Source organism: Portunus trituberculatus, chromosome 10 (assembly GCF_017591435.1).
Source record: "Portunus trituberculatus isolate SZX2019 chromosome 10, ASM1759143v1, whole genome shotgun sequence".
In the NCBI taxonomy this organism is placed as follows: domain Eukaryota; kingdom Metazoa; phylum Arthropoda; class Malacostraca; order Decapoda; family Portunidae; genus Portunus; species Portunus trituberculatus.
The window spans coordinates 4,371,883-4,391,582 of NC_059264.1; the positions used below are offsets into that span (position 1 = coordinate 4,371,883).

The window sequence follows — 19,700 nt, forward strand, 5'->3', positions numbered from 1 at the left end:
GATCAAGGGGGCGTGGCAGAGGTGGCGCGAGACCCCGACCTGTCTTTCAATGGAGGGAATTCAATGATGATTTTTCCCAGTTATGCCTGATTTATCTGTGTCTCCTGGCATAACAGCTGAATTCCCTCCTGTGCAACACAATTGTGACTATTTCATGGCGTTTCTCAGTGATGCTTTCTTGGACCATATAGTGAGTGAGAGCAACACTTTTCATGATGAAGAAACAGCAGATGATGATGATGTGCCCCATAGCTCTCACGAGAAAGAGTGGAAAAACATCACAAGAAATGAACTCCTGACGTTCATAGCCGTCACGCTTCTTATGAGTCATTCGAGAAAAGCTTTGAGGTAACTCATCTGAGTCACACACGCGGGCCTACACACATCAACACTTGTCAGAGAGAGAGAGAGAGAGAGAGAGAGAGAGAGAGAGAGAGAGAGAGTAATGCTTACACACACACACACACACACACACACACACACACACACACACACACACACACACACACACGTGTCTCAGAAATCAGTGATATCACACACACACACACACACACACACACACACACACACACACACACACACACACACGTGTCTCAGAAATCAGTGATAATATGTCCTTCCTTCCTCCCCCTACTCTCTCTCTCTCTCTCTCTCTCTCTCTCTCTCTCTCTCTCTCTCTCTCTCTCTCTCACACACACACACACACAGAGAGAGAGAGAGAGAGAGAGAGAGAGAGAGAGAGAGAGAGCGAGCGCGGCGTCGCTCTCCGGGCTGTTTCCTCTTGACTGGTCACACCGTGCCCGGAGGAGGAAACTTTGATAAGGCAATAACTAAACTCTCAGACGTCATATCGAGCTGGAAAGTACATCATTGTATTCAGAATAACACAGAGAAAATAATTATCAGTATTCAAACTGTGTTCTGACAATTTTTAGGTGTACCATTTTTCCCCGTCATTAGACAGGAAAAAATATTTTAATCCCCGGAAGTTAAGGGTTAAAAAGAGGAAAAATTAAGTATGTGGCGCGCGCGCGCACGCACGCACACACACCGCAGTACAATGATACACATGGTAACACACACACACACACACACACACACACACACACACACACACACACCGCAGTACAATGACACATGGTAAAACACACACACACACCGCAGTACAATGATACACACACACACACACACACACACACACACACACACACACACACACACACACACACCGCAGTACAATGATTCACAAGGTAACACACACACACACACACCGCAGTGCCATAGTGAGTCACTAGTCTTTGCACCGATACATGCTGAAAGCCAATGGCTACTGTAATATTAAAAAAAAATCGAATTGTGTTTAAATTCACATGATATCACTTGTCACACACTGTCATAGCTATAACATAATAATTATGTAGTGTCTGTCGTTTGCTCCCGGGCCGCGCATGCCCAGAAGACGCAACTAAACACTTTGTCACGGGCCACTCTATGGCATGAGGAAAACTGGCTGGGTGACCAGCAGACGACCGAGGTGACACACACACACACACACACACACACACACACACACACACACACACACACACACACACACGCAGTACAATGATACACAAGGTACACACACACACACACACACACACACACACACACACACACACACACACACACACACACCGCAGTACAATGATACACATGGTAACACACACACACACACACACACACACACACACACACACACACACACACACACACACACACACACACCGCAGTACAATGATACACATGGTAACACACACACACACACCGCAGTACAATGATACACATGGTACACACACACACACACACACACACACACACCTATTAGCTAATTCTTACCTATACTGTTCCTGCGACAGCGGAGGCAACGGCTCAAGAGGCAGTTGTACCACCCCGAGCCCATGTTAGGACTGCGGCAGGCTGCGGCACACGTGTGTGGGTTGGGACAATGGCAAACCTTGGAGTGACTGAAGTGATTATAATGTTCACTTAATATTTTTCAATTTAGTAATAGTATAATACAAACTGTTAGTCCATATTACTAAAAAAACAGCTGCAATCATCATATTCTATGCTCATCTAAAACAAACTGACACACACACACAACGTTATACAACGAAATATACGGCACACACACACACACACACAACGATTTATACAACGAAATATACGGTAACACACACACACACACACACACACACACACACACACACACACACACACAGGGCGTCAATGAAAGACAAGACAAGTTAGACAACATACGGGCGCACACTCCCTGCTGGGCGGGAGGGAGGGAGCCTAGTCTGGGTCTGGGTCTGGGTCCAGCTGGTGGGCGCCCCCGTTGATGACGTCACAAATATACGTTATGTAAACCATTTTGAAAATGACGATTCTCAAAAAGGCAGCTGGACACGAATGCTACATAAATTCTAACTTGTCACCAATCAAAACTAATTCCTAAAATATAAAAATATTACCGGGCTGAGTAATAATAGAAATATTCAAAAATACCGTAAATAAAAATGTTATTATATCGACATACATAAACACAATTCCAAAGCCCACCAATCTCATTCAAGACAATCGATAACACTTTTTGGAAATATGAACCACTTCCACAACACGTCAAAACTTGGCAGCACGCGGAAATAAAAAAATATATATTTTATATAGTGTCACTTCTACACATTTTAACGGCACTGTAAGTCACTCTAAAAGTCCACACATTTGGCTTACTAGGAGTGAAACACACTTTAACCATCAGAAACGATTTTTTGAAAACACAAACACTTCATTTCAGCTTGAAATAAAAAATCAAAGATACCGAGTTGGAAAATTTGTAAAGGAAACTGGGCTCTTATCTAAGCCCTAAACACCCGTTAAATCCCAGTATTTCACGCAACACAAGCATGGAACATTCTTCAAACACTCCTAAATACATGTAGAACGTGAAAACTTACTTATGAGGCGAAATAAGTGAGCTGAGAAATGTGAATAATACGAACTCGCCGGGCAGGGCGGGACCCACCGATGACGTCATCATGGCCGCCGCCAGCCCGCCACAGCCAACTGCCTTATCACTTCACTGGGCCTTCCTGACACACAAATCTGGCAAAGATGATGCATCTCAACAGCTGACATGAAAGATTAGGCATGCACCTCTAGTGTGTGACATGTCCGGCTTATGATGAGTAACAAATAAAGCACACCATGGTGAGACACGCCCACCGCCGCTACCCATCCCTTTGTTTACTGACCTTTTTACCGCCTTTTAAGTATCTGCAGGCGTCAATTCATTGGTGTATCGTCCTGTAGGCTACTGCGGTGAAGTATGGGCAGATGAGGATGAGTCAGGACTGTGAAATATTGAGTTACATCACTGTTCGGTAGTGAAAGCTGTCTCTGGCCACCACACCTCTTTCACTGCGGCTGTTTTCCAAGGCAGCAGACACAATTAGCCGAATTTCCAAGGCCGTCTATTATCTTCACAGGGTAGAAGTCTTCTTCATCCGTCACCATAACCGTAAAAAAACCACTTTATTCACGAGTCACTTTACCTAGTCCTAGAGCCTTTTGATCTTGTTCATACGTTACCAGAGTATTAAAAAAAGCTCTTAATATCCCACGTCACTTCAACTAGAGGCTTTTACAAGTTGTGGAGGTGCTGTGCTGACCAGCCCACCTCCTGCCTCCTCCACCCTCAACGAAACACAGGCGCCAGGCAGAAGAGTGGAGCGGAGGGGAGGCAGGAGGTGGGAGGTGGGAGGTTGAAGGTAGAGCCACTGTATGGATCAGCGGAGCAACAGTGGACATATTAACAAGCTTATTATTTGAAAAAGAAAGTTTGCTATTAAGAATAATATTGATAGTACTGCATGCATAGGTACTACAACTTACCGTGTGGTAGTAATAGTGTTAATAGGAGAGTAGCAATACCACAAGGCCTCACAAACCAAACTATTCACTTATAAATAGCATAAACTTTACAGAACGAGTAATTAATGCTGCTATTTGCCTTGGTGCGTCTCTGTTGGGGAGGGAAAAGCTAGGAAAACGAAAAACTGAGTAGTAGTGAATGGACGAATGAGAGGAAAAGAGAAACTGGATAATAGTGACGAACGAAAGAGAGGAAAAAAGAAAAGCAGGGATAAGAGTTAACAAACGAATAAAAAAGGAGAAAAGAGGAACATGGAATAAAGACCAACGAATGAGGAGAAAAAAAAAAAAGAAAAGAGGAAAAGGGAATATAGACGAACGAATGAGAAGAGAAAAGAATAAAAACGAGAAAAGAAAAAGGGAATAAAGACTAAGGAATGAGAGAACAGAGAAAGAGGGAAATAGGGTTTAACAATCTAACAGGTCTTTACAGGGATGTGTTGCCAGTGGATTGCCATTAGTGGGGAAGCCAGGAGGTGATAACAAACTATCTCCCTTAAAAACCCAAAACATCTAACATAAACGACTCCAACAAGTGTTATACTGATGCCTGTTAGTTAAAATGTTCCCTGAGCTAATAACATTGACAAGAACACAAACTAAAATATTCCCTGAGCTAACAAATAAACTAAAATATTCTCAAAGCTAATAACACTGGCAATAACAAAAAATAAACCAGTCTCATAAAACCCACAAAAAAGAGAAAGAAAGAAAGTGGAACGTATGAAATCTAAAAGGAAAATGTGTATGTAAACCAAATAAAACTTAATAAGTACGTGCACAAAGAAGAAGACAAGAAAAAGAAAACATGGTATTGAAGGCGATATGGAGCAGTTATGTAAGCAAGGCGTGACAGTGACATGACTGTACACTGTCTTAGCAACGACAAACCATCACGCCCACCCATCACCTGCCTCAAGACGTGAAGTGGTGGTGAGCGCGCATATCATCACTGCGGGGACAACATTCAAGAAGTACACAATCATAATTCTGTCCCCACGCTCCCGCAAGGCCCCACATGCTCCTCCACGGGTAAGTCCACGACCGTGCTTGTTTCATCTCCCACACTCCATTGCCAATTTATTCTCACTAAGCCTGAACCAAGGAATATACAAGGCCTGAACTGGCTGTATTCAATCCTGTAACGCTCACTGACGTTATTCACCGCTCAAATAACACACATCAACAGTCAACAGTCAGGTCAGGGCAGAGCAGCCGATATGTCACGCGCCGCAACGATGTGGGCTCGCAAATAGAATGTCTGAAAAAGTTAAGCCACATTACAGTCATTACTCTTGTCTGTGACCAGGCCTGGAACATTCTCAGCTTAGATGTGGCAGTGTTTGGAACAATGCCACCTTTACAGCAGGTACCAGACGATCATCTCGGGAGGGTAGAGCAGGGGACGGGATGGGTAGGGGTGAGGGAGGAAAGCCAAGGGAAGGAAGGAGGAGGAGGAGGAGGAGGAGGAGGAGGAGGAAAGAGGATGGAGGAAGGAGGAAGGAGAGAGGAAAGGGAATGGGAGGGAAGGAGGATGATGGAATAGGGAGGGGAGGGTGTTTTAATGGCTCCAGTGACAGATGAACAAAATTTCTACATCAATAACAGGAGAATCACTCTCGAGAACCAGGTTAATCATCTCTGCAGCCTTTTAAAATAGTCGCGGTGAGAGAACAGAGCGTTTTGAAGCATGTGAACCTAAAAATGAGGCTTCAGTGCTTCGTTTACTGTTTCAATAGCTGCCTCTCGTTTTCTCCTTTGTCTTGGGTTCATTAATGCCAAGATACTCCAAGGCCTTGTTAGTATTTGTGTAATGGTGAAAGAGTTGTAATGTTTGTAGTTTTGGTATTATTGTAGTTTGAACCAATACACCACACGTCACTACATACACATTCTCACGGGCTACATCACACTTCTACCAGCATTTCTAACCCCATTGTACCCTATCGGATATTAATAAGGTTAGGTTAGGTTTCCCAGGAGGTCCCCAAGCTTGTTACACATAGGGAAAAAGAAATATAAGATAGGGTATGTTGGTTGAAACTGCAAATTTACCTTAGTTTATTGTTTATTATATCTTATCTTTACCTCAATTATCTATCTCCTGTTCTTTACTTTTTTTCTTTCAGTATCCTTCCCATATTTATTCATTTATTTTTCGTCCCTATAGTCTTATCATTGAGAGAGAAATACTTAATCTAGTACATTTACATTTTCATCTCCATGTCTCAGCTATCACTCCGTTTATCATTTCTCAGTATCCGGCCACTCATTATCACTATTAGCAACACACACTGATAGCTTATTCCCTGCTGCACTCACCCTTCCTTACTCACCTTCCTCTGAGGCTTGGTAGCGATGATGTTTGATATTACATGAAGACTATTCCTCCTTCACGCACCGCTGCCTCATGTATACCTTCCATTACTCCACCTTATTAAACTACATATCTCTCCTTACCCAGCTGTTCATCGCCATTATCAACACCATACACTGATAATTCAATGCCCAATGCACCTATATGCCATTACTTACCTATTTCAGTGGTACGGTAGCGCTGATGTTTGAGGATAAATGACTACACATACTTCCAACACTCACCACCATAGGCACCACACTGGGTCAGATCTAATGCTGGTGGCGGGCGCTAGATGGCTTACTAGATACGGTCACTGGCATAACTATTCGATGTCAAATATGTCCATTTACCATCCTATATTAAAGGTTATGTAGTGAATTATAAGGGTCTAAATCAGGTGTGGGTAAAGAAAGTATGGACCACTGCCGGCAAAGAAATTCATGTGTCCCGGCAGATGTTAGTAAATTTGAAAGAGAAAGTTTAACCGCAAATAATATTATGAGCATTTAATTTTCTTCCCACAGGTGTGCATATGAGTTGGAGTGTAGTTTTTCTTTACATGCCTTTTATTTTGTATTCTAGATGTTAATAATTTTGCGTTAATACAGTATGAGGCTCTATAAGATTGCGACTTTCTCAATGTGGCTCTAGCACTGAAGAGTTTGCCCTCCCCTGGTCTAGATATACTTCAAGGCGCCAGTTTTAGGGAGTAAGGGGTTAATGTAGGGTTGTAAGGAGAATGAAAGGTGAATTAACCAAAGCCATAGATATATATTTCTTTTTCCTGTTATTTTTTAAGGTCGCCATCGCTGCTGTCAATGTTACACACCGTAGTGGTTGTATTGTCACGAAGAGGAGGAGGAGGAGGAGGAGGAGGAGGAGGAGGAGGAGGAGGAGGAGGAGGAGGAGGAGGAGGAGGAGGAAGAGGAAGAGAAGGAAAAAGAAGAGGAAGAGGAAGAGAAGGAAGCATTCACAAGTCAACTAACTAATCTCACTTGTAAATCTTATTCTTTAGTATTTGAGTTAACAAGAAACTAAAGGGGAAGTTTTTGGACCAATAAATAATAATGATAATAATAATAATAATAATAATAATAATAATAATAATTAAAAGAAAAATAATAAGTATAATAATAAGAATTAGAATAATAATATTAATGAAATACTATTATCATTATCATTATTACTATTATCATTATCATCATTATTATTATTATTATTATTAACATTATTATTGTTATTATTATCATTATTGTCATTATTGTTATTATCATCATTATCATTATTATTATTATTATTATTATTATTATTATTATTATTATTACTATCGTTATTATTATTGAATTATTCTAAAGTTCGGTAGGTCAAAGAAAGAAGGAAAAGTAAAAAAAAAAAAAAAACTGGAGTGAATTGTGGCTGGAAATTTATAAAAGAGCAGTATTGTTATTGTTGTTGTTGTTGTTGTTGTTATCACTGTTATCATTATCACTATTACCATTATCATTATCATCAATATCATTATTATTACTATTACTATTATTATTATTATTATCATCATTATTATTATCATTATTACTATTATTGTTATTATCACTATTATTTTCCTCTTACTCTCCCTTCTCTCCTCTTCCCTTTCACTCTTTATTCCCCCGCCTCTCTCTCTCTCTCTCTCTCTCTCTCTCTCTCTCTCTCTCTCTCTCTCTCTCTTCTTCTTCTTCTTCTTCCTCTTCTTTTCTTCTCCTTCTTTCCTTGTAATAGACATTTACAAATAGAATAAATGCATAAAAAGGCTCTTAAACTGAAATAATAATAACAATAATAATAATAATAATAATAATAATAATAATAATAATAATAATAATAATAATAATAATAATAACAACAATGGTAATAATAATAGTAACAACAATAATAATAATAATAATAATAATAATAATAATAATAATAATAATGATAATAGTAATAGTAACAATGACAACAATAAATACTGGTAGTAATTCTTAACTCTAAACAAAGGTACAAAATATCACGCTGGGTCACTTAATCAACAACAACAAAAGAGAAACGTTATTATTTACAAAAGAACGTAATTTTACAAGCACATTTTATATAATTTTATTGAGTTTTTTTTTATTATGATTATTTTTACTGATTGTTGCTCCATACACGCTTTTAATTCATGTATATTCTTATCTTATCTTATTCATCTGGCGTCGGTGTGGAACTTAGCAAAGATGTATACACCTTACTGAAATGTTGAAGGTCATGCATCTTTACAAAGTTCCACACAGCTATACACTTTATGGATTTCAAAATGGGTTCATGCTATACATCATTAATATTATTTTTCTTGTCTTTGCAGCGTATTAGGAACTGTACATTTTTTGCAAACCTTTTAAGGCCATACATAACATTTGTCTTCCTTTTTATATTTACACAAGTTTTTTGGTGTCAAGACAGTATGAGGATTTCTTTGTTATTTTTTTCCTTACCAGAATACTTCATACATTTCTTTCCTCATATTTGTAGTTCTTTATAATGATGAACACAAGTTTTCTTTGTATCTGTTAAACAAAAATAGATAAATGCTTCATACGTTTTCGAAACCTACGAACTCTTATAAACTTTCCTTATTTACGTTGAAAGTGTATCATCTTAAAAAAGAAAATAAAAACTACTATTTCTAAAGTTAAACGCATTTCCCATAATCATTTCAAGTAAGAAAAAAAAAATATTCGAACAATCCCCCAAAGCTTTACATATTTTTTGAACAAAGATACCAAACACATTTCTCTTCATAAACTTAATAATTCTAATCTTTCACTCACTTTCGAATGCTACGCTCTCTCAAAAACCTCCAAAGTAAGGTGTAACATCTTTCGAAAAATACAAAAAAAAAAAAAAAAAAAGATAAAAAAACAAAATAATAATAATGTATAAATATTTTTCTGTTATAGTAATTCCTTTCATTCTTTATAAACTTGCTGAAATTGTTGTAGTTTTGTTTTTATCGTCATTATTATTATTATTATTATTATTATTATTATTATACTATTATAGGGTAAGGTTTACTTCATATATTATCATGTCACGTGGAAGACCTTTAATGGAATGCTTTTGGAAATAATGCGAAGGAAATAAGGAAATAAAGAAAGAAAGAAATGAAAAAAATAAGAGATGAAAATTCTGTTATTACTAGAATCGAGTTGAAGATTTGATATGGGAATACCAGCTACTCTCTCTCTCTCTCTCTCTCTCTCTCTCAAACAGGTTCATTTTTGCTATCTATATGTGAGGAGGTGGAAGAAGAAGAGGAGGAGGAGGAAGAGAAGAAGAAGGAGGAGGAGGAGGAGGAGGAGGAGGAGGAGGAGGAGGAGGAGGAGGAGGAGGAGGAGGAGGAGGAGGAAAGACAGTAATATTTTTCCTACAATGAATAAAAAATGACCTGAGATTTTGAAATATGTGTATATATATGTATGTATGTATAGTTTTATTCATTAATTTATTACTTTTTTTTATTCTTCTTCTTCTACTATTATAAACTTTGAATAGTTTTGCCAGCAGCTCGCAATGAAATGCACACACACACACACACACACACACACACACACATAAAGTTAAGTTAGGTTAGTTAGGTTAGGTTAGATTGCTGTGTGTGTGTGTGTGTGTGTGTGTGTGTGTGTGTGTGTGTGTGTGTGTGTGTGTGTGTGTGTGTGTGTGTTCTCTTATTCAAGCATTCATTTTCCATTATAATATTAGATACACGCATTCATATTTCATCATCATCATCATCATCATCATCATCATCATCATCATTCACACGAACATTATGATTATATTACTTTCCCTTATTGAGACACACTGAGTTAATATCTTCACTTCAGTTCACTTCTTGACTTATTTTTCCCTTATTCTAACCCTCTCCACTCACTTCATAACACTTCACTTAAATAGACACTTAAAATACACTTAAATATTCACTTTTGGGTTCATTTTCTCTTCATTTCACGTGTTATCAATATCACACTTCAATTTTTTCACTTCATTTCACTTGGTCTATTAATATTTCACCTCACTTCACTTAGACACATTTCTCATTATTCACTTCACTTCACTTCACTTCAGTTCACTTCACTCGTCCCTATATAAATACTTGGCTTCACTTCACTTACATCTAACGCACACTTCACCTCACCTCACTTATAAACATCTAAGTAACAACATCTCAATAACGGATTTTTTTCTTACTTAATTTTCTTATTCCTTATTATATTAAAAAGAATAACAAGAAAGAAAAAGAAAATGGATAAAAAAAAACCAACTATATTTAATTTCATAATGTTTCACTCATCTCATAATTTGATTGATTTAGTTTTTTAGTGCTCAGATTTTTTTTTAACAAGTATAATATTGTTTTCACTGATCTATTTATTTATTTATCAATTTATTTATTTATTTATCTAATTTGGGTCATTCGTAAAATAATATTGGAATAAATTTTCTTTGTTTTGATTTTTGAAGTCATTCGTTTTCTTAATAATAATAATAATAATAATAATAAATAATAATATGGTAGAGATATAAAGTAATTAATGTATATATAACTGATTACATAGATTTTGGTAACAACACTCTCTCTCTCTCTCTCTCTCTCTCTCTCTCTGAAAAACAGCGTAACATTTCAACAACTTCGGTATGATAATAATAATAACAATAATAATAATAATAATAATAATAATAATAATAATAATAATAATAATAATAATAATAACCACATTCTCTCTCTCTCTCTCTCTCTCTCAGATTACATACCCCACACTCCCTAGTTATATATATGTAATTAGTAGTAATGCAGATAGCTTACCTTAAAATTACACTAGGTAGTATTGTAGTTTATGATACAATATTTACAATCATCATCACCATCATCATCATCATCATCATCATCATCATCATTATTATTATCATTATTTTCACGTAAGTTATGTTTAATTAAAAAAAAAGAACGTTTGCAGTTTTCTTTTTTTCTCATTTCCTTTTTATTTCTTTTTCGTCCTCCGGTTTTCATAATGTCTAGAAATTTTAAAAGTCATAGAGAAAATAAATAAATAGATAGATAGATAGATAGATAAACAGCTCTAAAACGGGACAGGGGCAAGAGGTCTGCTGCTGTTTGTTCTTTGTTTCTGTTCCATTGTGTGTGTCCTTGTAGAAACCTTGGCGGGAGGAAATGGGAGGAAATGGAAAAGAGAGAGAGAGAGAGAGAGAGAGAGAGAGAGAGAGAGAGAGAGAGAGAGAGAGAGAGAGAGAGAGAGAGAGAGAGAGAGAGACTGAAAATATTTTGGTGTTGGTGAATGTTTGTCTAGACTTACTGATTGACTGACTGACTGATTGACCAACTGACTGACTGACTGAAGGACTAACTAACTGACTGACTGATTGACTGACTACCTGACTGACTAACTGACTGATTGATTGACCACCTGACTGACTGACTGAATGAATAACTAACTGACTGACTGATTGACTGACTACCTGACTGACTAACTGACTGACTGACTGACTGATTCTCTCTTCCTTCCCACCAAACAATTTCATTTTTTTCATTTATCCTTCACTCTTTCGATCTATAAATTTGACTTTTTAAAATAATTGTGCGTTTGTTACTATCACTACTGTGTGTGTGTGTGTGTGTGTGTGTGTGTGTGTGTGTGTTTAAAAGGCTCTGATCGAGTCAATGAAGGGGATGATAACATGAATAACGAAGAGGAGGAAGAAAAGATAAAAGATGAATATTTTTATAGGCATGAGGAAAAAGAAAAAGAGGATGAGGAAAACAACACTCAAAATATCTCGTGGGTTAAGAACAACAGGATCTTGGAAGAGAAATAAGAGGAGGAGGAGGAGGGTGGCGAGAAAGAGGAAGATGAGAACGAGGAGAATCACGAGAAGGAAGACAAGGAAGAGGAGGAGGAGGGAGAAAATGAGACATCCAAGGCGGCAGAGAAAATCAAACAACACTGGAAAACTAAACAAGATGAAGAAGATGAAGAAGATGAAGAAAAGAAGATGAGGAAGAGGGAAAGCGTTTGGAATGATATTTTGTGTTGGTAAGATTATAATGGGATTCATATTGTAAGACTATCTTTGAAAGTCTTCTTATTGTCTTTACTATTATTACCGTCCGTTGTTTTTTTTTTTTGTTGAAGTTTTTATATAGAAACAATAATAAACAAAATATTATTATTATTATTATTATTATTATTTTTTCTCTCTTTTAAGTTTGGAAGAAAAAGAAAATTGTAATCTCTCTCTCTCTTTCTCACTCTCTCTCTCTTTCTCTCTACAAGGCCACCTCTTTCCAGCTGCCTTTTTGAAATCTTCCCAGTGTTACCAGATCAAAGTTGCACCCCCACCCCCTTCCTCCGCCTCTTGTCTCACTTCACCAGCTGTTTCTCTCAAAGGGGAGCTGATGGGTGACGTTGGGGTGACGCTGGGGTTATCTTGGGGTGCTGGGGTGATGCTGGGATGCTGGGGTGATGCTGGGGTGACGCTGGGGTGACGCTGGCTGGGGCACTGGGGAGGCGCTGCTATTCCAAGTAAATGTCTTCTATGGGATATGCTGTCTCAATGAACTTTTGGTAGAATCTTTGGAAGGCTCGTCTGTAGTTGTTGTTGTTGTTGTTGTTGTTGTTGTTGTTGTTGTTGTTTGTTGCAGGAGAGAGAAGGAAATAAATGAATGGGTGTATAGATTAGCTTATGTTTTCTGGCTTTTTTTTTTTTTGTTATTGTTTTTGTTTGTATTATAATTACTGTTGCTGCTGCTGCTACTACTACTACTACTACTACTACTACTACTATTACTTCTACCCTTCTTTTCCTCTCTTTCACATTAAGAATAAAAAAGCAAGAATTAAACATTATCATTATCATCTACTACTACAACTATTACCACAACTCTCTCTCTCTCTCTCTCTCTCTCTCTCTCTCTCTCTCTCTCTCAAATACCACCAATAAAAAAAACGAAAAAAAAAAAACTAAACATCTTTCCCTCTTCAAAACCCAAACTCTCTCTCTCTCTCTCTCTCTCTCTCTCTCTCTCTCTCTCTCTCTCTCTCTTACCCCACAGCCTCGGCAACGGGTCTGGTACTGTCTGAGCTCTTGAAGATGTGGCAGGCGAAGCGTTGGCTGGTGGGGTGCTTGGTGATGAAGCCGAAGTAGCGGTGGTCCTTGGGGTGGAAGGCGCAGAAAGACACGTGCTTCAGGTGGTAGAAATAGTCGTGACAGGGAGCTTGGTTGGGCTGTAACAGAGAGAGAGAGAGAGAGAGAGTGTGTGTGTGTGTGTGTGTGTGTGTGTGTGTGTGTGTGTGTGTGTGTGTGTGTGTGTGTGTGTGTGAGAGAGAGAGAGAGAGAGAGAGAGAGAGAGAGAGAGAGAGAGAGAGAGAGAGAGAGAGAGAGAGAGAGAGAGAGAGAGAGAGAGAGAGAGAGAGAGTGTGTGTGTGTGTGTGTGTTTATGTTATGGCCTATACTTGAAGAGTATGGGAAGCGCTGTTCATCTTCCACCCATTAGTGGCGCAGGCATTTTATCTATAGTGGTGGGCATATCAGGGCCCATATCACCACCCAAGCGCATCTTTGGAACCTGGGTATCATGGTGACATTAGGTATTTTTAAACTACGCGACAAATGACGAAGTTTCAAGGCGGTACATGGTGGGATTTGAACCTACGCATGGACGTCTGCCCGATCCCACTACCACCACCACCACCACCACCACCTACCACCACCACCACCTTGTCCACTGGGTTTTGGTTAAGTTTGGTTTGGGGTATTTTTTTTTTATCTCTTTTCTTGTTTCTATGTAGGAAAGGAACGAAACACTGCTGCTACTACTACTACTACTACTACTACTACTACAATCACTACTACTACTACTACTACAATCACTACTACTACTACTACTACTACTACTACTACTCTACTACTACTACTACTACTACTACTACTACTACTACTACTACTACTACTACTACTACTACCACTACCACTTTCATCACCACCACCACCACCATCACCATCACCACCACTACTACTACTACTACTACTACTACAATCACTACTACTACTACAATCACTACTACTACTACTACTACTACTACTACTACTACTACCACCATCACCACCACCACCACTACTACTACTACTACTACTACAATTACTACTACTTCTACTCTTTTTCTTTCTCTCTCTCACACCTTAAAAATACAAAAAAAGCAAGAATTTAAACATCCCCTCTCTCTCTCTCTCTCTCTCTCTCTCTCTCTCTCTCTCTCTCTCTCTGACTCACCGCTGGTTTTCTCTTATCCACCATACGAATGCCTTGGTCAGACACTTCCAGGATGCAGGGGTGGGGGTGCTGGGCCGACTCCTCCCCCCCTGCTATTTTCCTCACAGCTTGACACAACACCTGGGGGAGTGAGGGGAGGGGAGGGGGGAAGGGGGAGAAGAGGGGAAGGGTTAATAAATTGTTCTCTCTTGTCTCGTGTCACTTGTTCACTTATTTCTTTTTGTTCATTTGTTTGTGGTTAGTTTCTTATTTTTTTGTGTTCTTTTTGTTTTGTTTTGTGGTTTTGATTTGGTGTTGTTTGTGTGATTGTTTCCTTATTCATTCACTCACTCACTCATCTGGTTTTCTATCGTTTGTACATACTCACTCACTCACTCACTCACTCTATCCTAACTTCCATCTCACAACTTCCACTTCTTGTTCTTCCTCACAGTTCCATCTATCTTCCTTCCTTCTTAACTGTGACACCCTCCACTTCACAACTTCCACCTCTTCTGTTTCGCTTTTCCAACCATCTCAAACTTTCAAGTCTTATTCCTCACTTCTTCCTCTTCCATCACAATTCCACATGTCTTCCTTTCTAACTATAACACCCTCCACTTCACAACTTCCACTTCTACTGTTTCGCTTTTCCAGCCCTGTCCACTCCCTATCTCATCCACTCAAAATTCTCATACATGCAAGTTTTATTATCCACTTCTTCCCCTTCCTTACAATTCCACATGTCTTCCTTTCTAAATATGACAATCTCCACAATTTCCACTTCTGTTACGTTTCTCCAACCCTTTCCACTCCCTACCGCATCCACTCAGAAGGTTCATATCACAAACAAGTCTTATCATCCAACTTATCCAAACCCCTGCCTTCCCTGCCTTCACCTCTTCGATAGTAGGACAGTAAGTAATGGTATAAAAAAAAAGTAATGTGAAAAAGTAACGGTAAAAAAAGGAACAAGAGAGATAAAGTAATTGAATCTAACCTATACATTGCCACTTTCTTCTCTAAATAGAATTACTACAGTTACTTTCTCTCATTATACTTGTTTTTCCTACTAATTTCTTCTTTCCATTGATAGTTGCTTTTCTGAACGCCTCTTCACTCCTCCCTCACTCCATTTCTTCCCTACAAAAATGTCCTCCATTGCTTTTCGTTCCTAATACTGTCTTTCCAAACACACCCCTTCACCCCATCCCTAACATCACCCCTTAAACTAACCTCCATTGTCTTTTTTTTTTTTTTCATTTCAATTTTCTCCCATCACCCCTTAAACTCACCTCCTTGTCTCCCTTTTCTTCCTTTCAATCTTTCTTCCATTACTTTCTTCTCTAATAATTTCTTTCCAAAACACGCGCCACTTCCTCTCCTTCCTTTCCTTCTTCCTCTAGACTCTATTTTTTCCTCCTTTAGACTCTCTTTTTTCCTACAAATTCTCTCCCATTACCTTTTTTCCTAATACTTTCTTCCTAAACACTCACCACTCCTTCCCTCCTTTCCTCCTAGACTCCCTTTTTCCCTACCAATTAATTCTCTTTCATTACTTTTCAACATTTCCCTTGATACTTTCCCGCCACTCGTCTCCTCCACCCTTCTTCACCCTCTAGACTCACCTGGTTCCCCTTATGACACAGCGTTTCAATGGAGCCCAGGTAGCTGAGAAGGTACCGCTCCTTTTTCACTTTGGGCACTGTTGGGTCGAAATCTGAATAGTCTACATCCGTCACATGCGCTGCGGGGAAGATACCTTGCCGGCCTGTCCTGAGGTTGACGCCTGTGGTGGTAACAGTAGTAGTAGTAGTAGTAGTAGTAGAAGGAGAAGGAGGTACAGGAGGAGGTTTAGGGTAGAAGTGGTGATAGTGATGGTGATATTGTTGGAAGGAGGAGGAGGAGGAGGAGGAGGAGGAGGAGGAGGAGGAGGAGGAGGAGGAGGAAAAGAGGAAGAGGAGGGTAGTTTGCGAGGTATAGTTGAGAGGAGGAAGTGAGAGAAGATAGAAACGCAGAAGGATGTTAGGAAGAGAGAGAGAGAGAGAGAGAGAGAGAGAGAGAGAGAGAGAGAGAGAGAGAGAGAGAGAGAGAGAGAAAGAGAGAAAGAGAGCAAGAGAGCAAGACAAACACATAACAACACACACAACAACAACAACCCCATCAAAAAGAACAACACAAACACTTTTCACACACTTTACAACCCAACCCCACCAATATTCTAACCCCAAAACACTCACAACACCCCAATAAACACCACAACACCAACACCAACACCAACCTTCGCACCACAAGTCATCTGCTTCTCTCTGCACGTAAACAGGATCACCAATCTCGATATGTACTTCGTCGTGATGTCTAGGAATGAAGCGGTAGAGTCCTCGATGTGTGGCTTCCAATAGGCTCAGCTGAGAGAAGGGAACCCCGCCGCTGTTTGGAGAGCCTGGGGAAAGAGAGCCTGCGGAAAGAGAGTGTTAGTACTGAAGGAGGGAAGGATAATGCAGTAGTTCTGTCATGGAGAAGTAAAAGGATGTAATAGTAGTGTTTTGGGGGAGTTTTTGCCCTCCTTCTTCCTCCTCTTCTTTTCTCCTTCCTCTTATTTTTCTAACTGCAGAAAGAGAGTGTTAGTACTGAAGGAGGGAAGGATGATGTGATAGCAGTGTAAAAGAGAAGTAAAAGGATGTAATAGTAGTGTTTTGGGGGAGTTTTTGCCCTCCTTCTTCCTCCTCCTCTTTTCTCCTTCCTCTTATTCTTCTAACTGCAGAGTGTTAGTACTGAAGGAGGGAAGATTAATGAAGTACCAGTGTAAAGGAGAGGAAAAGGATGTAATAATGGTGTATTGTAAGCATTTTTGCCTTATTTCCTCCTCCTCCTTCTCTTTCTCTTTTCTCCTTTCTCTTATTCTTCTAACTGTCCTTGTTTTGCCTTCCATTCTTCTTCCTTTCGTTCCTCATCACTGCGTTGTTTTCCCTTGCCTTTGTTCTTAGAGGGTAATTATGGGTAATGGTGTATGGGAGAGACGGAAAAAGAAGGGGTATTAAGAGGGGAAGGTTCAGTATAAGGGGAGACAGGAATTAGAATGTGTTATGTGGTATAGGAGGGGAGGGAAATGTATGTGGAAGAGAAGGAGATTTGAGTAATGATGCGGAATGGAATGGAATGGAAAGGGAATAAGTCAAGGAGTGAAAAAAATTTACGTATCTTGTTAAACTTTCAACAACTCAACAGTGAAGAAAACGGAATATGAGGCAAGACAGAGCTACAACACGCACACACACACACACACACGCACAATATTAAACCACAACACAACCCAAGTCCTCCCCAATCTTCCTGTTCTCCCCAGCTTCCTCACACCACTCCCCAGCCTTCCCCAGAACCCTTTAGAAATTCCCCAGTCTTTCTCAAATTCCTCACGCTTGTCTTACCTTCCCCGAGCCTCCCTAGACACTAACTTAACCTCCTCTTCTTTCTCTTCAACCCTCCCCAACTATCCCAACTGAGTTCATCTACCATCCCTTATCCCACAACTCCACTCCCCACCTTCCCCACCTCCCCTAAACACTGAAACCTTCCCTAATTAAAGACGAGTTCACACGTGTCAATATGCGAATGAAATTGAAAGTAAGGCAAAACCGACATGTTGGTCTTATTCAGTCGATTTGTGACTTTGTTTACATTGTGACGTCTCGGATAAAGGCTTGAAAATGTGGTGTCCAGATGTAGAGAAGATGTTGGCTTTGGTGAAGGAAAGCGAGCACATCTGGGATCCTGAAAATGAATTCTACAGGAAAGAAAGCTTAGGCAAATCGACGCTTGAAGACCCAGCTGCCACTCTCCAAGAACTGCTTCCCTCTGTGCTGGGCGTTGCTGGCGAGGACTGAATACTTGTGAGGATTTAATTTGATCGCAATTGTGCACAGTCTTTCTAAGATTTAACTACCGCTTCGACATCTTGTTAGGTACCTGTTTGTTTATATTCACTTCCGCCAACCAGCCGACACTTCCCAACTTCCCAGTCGCTATGTGTGAACGTGTTCTGACTGGAAGGGATCTGTCGATACTTCTAGCGACTTACAATTTCAGTCGCATATTGACCAGTGAACCAGCTTTAAATTAATCTCGTCTTTTTTCTCCCCAACCCACTCAGAAACTAGTTGCTCTTATACGACGACTATGTTCAAAGGTTCTGGCTGAAGACACTCATGTTTTTAAGAGTAAATTTTATGGTTCTGGTGATGAATTAGCAAAACTTCTAGGAATGAAAATAAAACTGTCTTGAAAAACCCTGATAATCTTCTATGGGGAATTGAAAAACTATCGTGGTGAGAGAACAAAGTCTTTCTGAATATATAAACCCCACCATCCCCATCCACCCATTATTCCCCACCCCACGATCCCATTCCCCACCCTCCCCATCCCTCCAGAGCCTCACCATTAACAGTGGCCAGCGGAGACATAGACTTGGGGCCATCTGGGGAGTGCTGTGTCGAGTGCCCTGAATCAATGTCCGTGGCGGGGAGGCGAAGCTCGGAGTCTGGGGAGGAGCTGTCGTCTGGGGAGAGAGAGAGAGAGAGAGAGAGAGAGAGAGAGAGAGAGAGAGAGAGAGAGAGAGAGAGAGAGAGAGAGAGAGAGAGAGAGAGAGAGAGAGAGAAAGGTTAGACTGGGTGAGTGTAATTGTTGTTTGTATTGATTGATTTTTTGTTGTTGTTGTTGTGGTGGTTGTGGTGCTGGTGGTGGTGGTGATTGTTGTAGTAGTAGTAGTAGTAGTAGTAGTAGTAGTAGTTGTTGTTGTTGTTGTTGCTGTTAGTGTTTTTAACTGCTATTATGACTTTAACACACACACACACACACACACACTCTCTCTCTCTCTCTCTCTCTCTCTCAGATGTCGATATTTGTTTGTTTATACCTTTATGGCTTTAAAACTCTCTCTCTCTCTCTCTCTCTCTCTGCACCATTATTCTCATATTTCACAGGTCATGCGTACTCTCTCGCTCTGTCTCACCCCTGACGAAGGCGTGGCACTTTAGCACGAGG

At 39.7% G+C, this 19,700-nt stretch overlaps 1 protein-coding gene and 1 long non-coding RNA gene across 4 annotated transcripts in view; both read right to left on the reverse strand.

Moving 5' to 3' along the window:
* Positions 1-1,854: 1,854 nt before the first annotated feature.
* Positions 1,855-6,589, reverse strand: LOC123502033. Of its 3 annotated transcripts, none has more exons than XR_006673780.1 (4): positions 6,511-6,589; positions 3,297-3,821; positions 3,000-3,147; positions 1,858-2,006 (listed from the first exon to the last, which is right to left on the reverse strand). It is a non-coding gene; the product is annotated as an uncharacterized LOC123502033 (long non-coding RNA). The 3 variants fall into 3 exon arrangements; XR_006673781.1 differs by having other exon boundaries at positions 3,297-3,395; positions 6,511-6,573; XR_006673779.1 differs by lacking the exon at positions 6,511-6,589 and having other exon boundaries at positions 1,855-2,006; positions 3,297-3,904.
* A 5,232-nt stretch (positions 6,590-11,821) lies between these two features.
* The window catches only part of LOC123502094 (JNK-interacting protein 1-like), a 34,788-nt gene continuing 26,909 nt past the window's right edge, over positions 11,822-19,700 (reverse strand). The window contains exons 3-9 of the mRNA XM_045251285.1: positions 19,669-19,700; positions 19,096-19,215; positions 16,942-17,118; positions 16,289-16,449; positions 14,682-14,801; positions 13,457-13,635; positions 11,822-12,997 (exon numbers count right to left, since the gene is read on the reverse strand). The exon at positions 19,669-19,700 is cut by the window's right edge and continues 163 nt beyond it. Coding sequence (XP_045107220.1) covers positions 12,925-12,997; positions 13,457-13,635; positions 14,682-14,801; positions 16,289-16,449; positions 16,942-17,118; positions 19,096-19,215; positions 19,669-19,700 — 862 coding nt within the window. The 3' untranslated portion in view covers positions 11,822-12,924. The remainder of the gene's footprint in view (positions 12,998-13,456; positions 13,636-14,681; positions 14,802-16,288; positions 16,450-16,941; positions 17,119-19,095; positions 19,216-19,668) is intronic.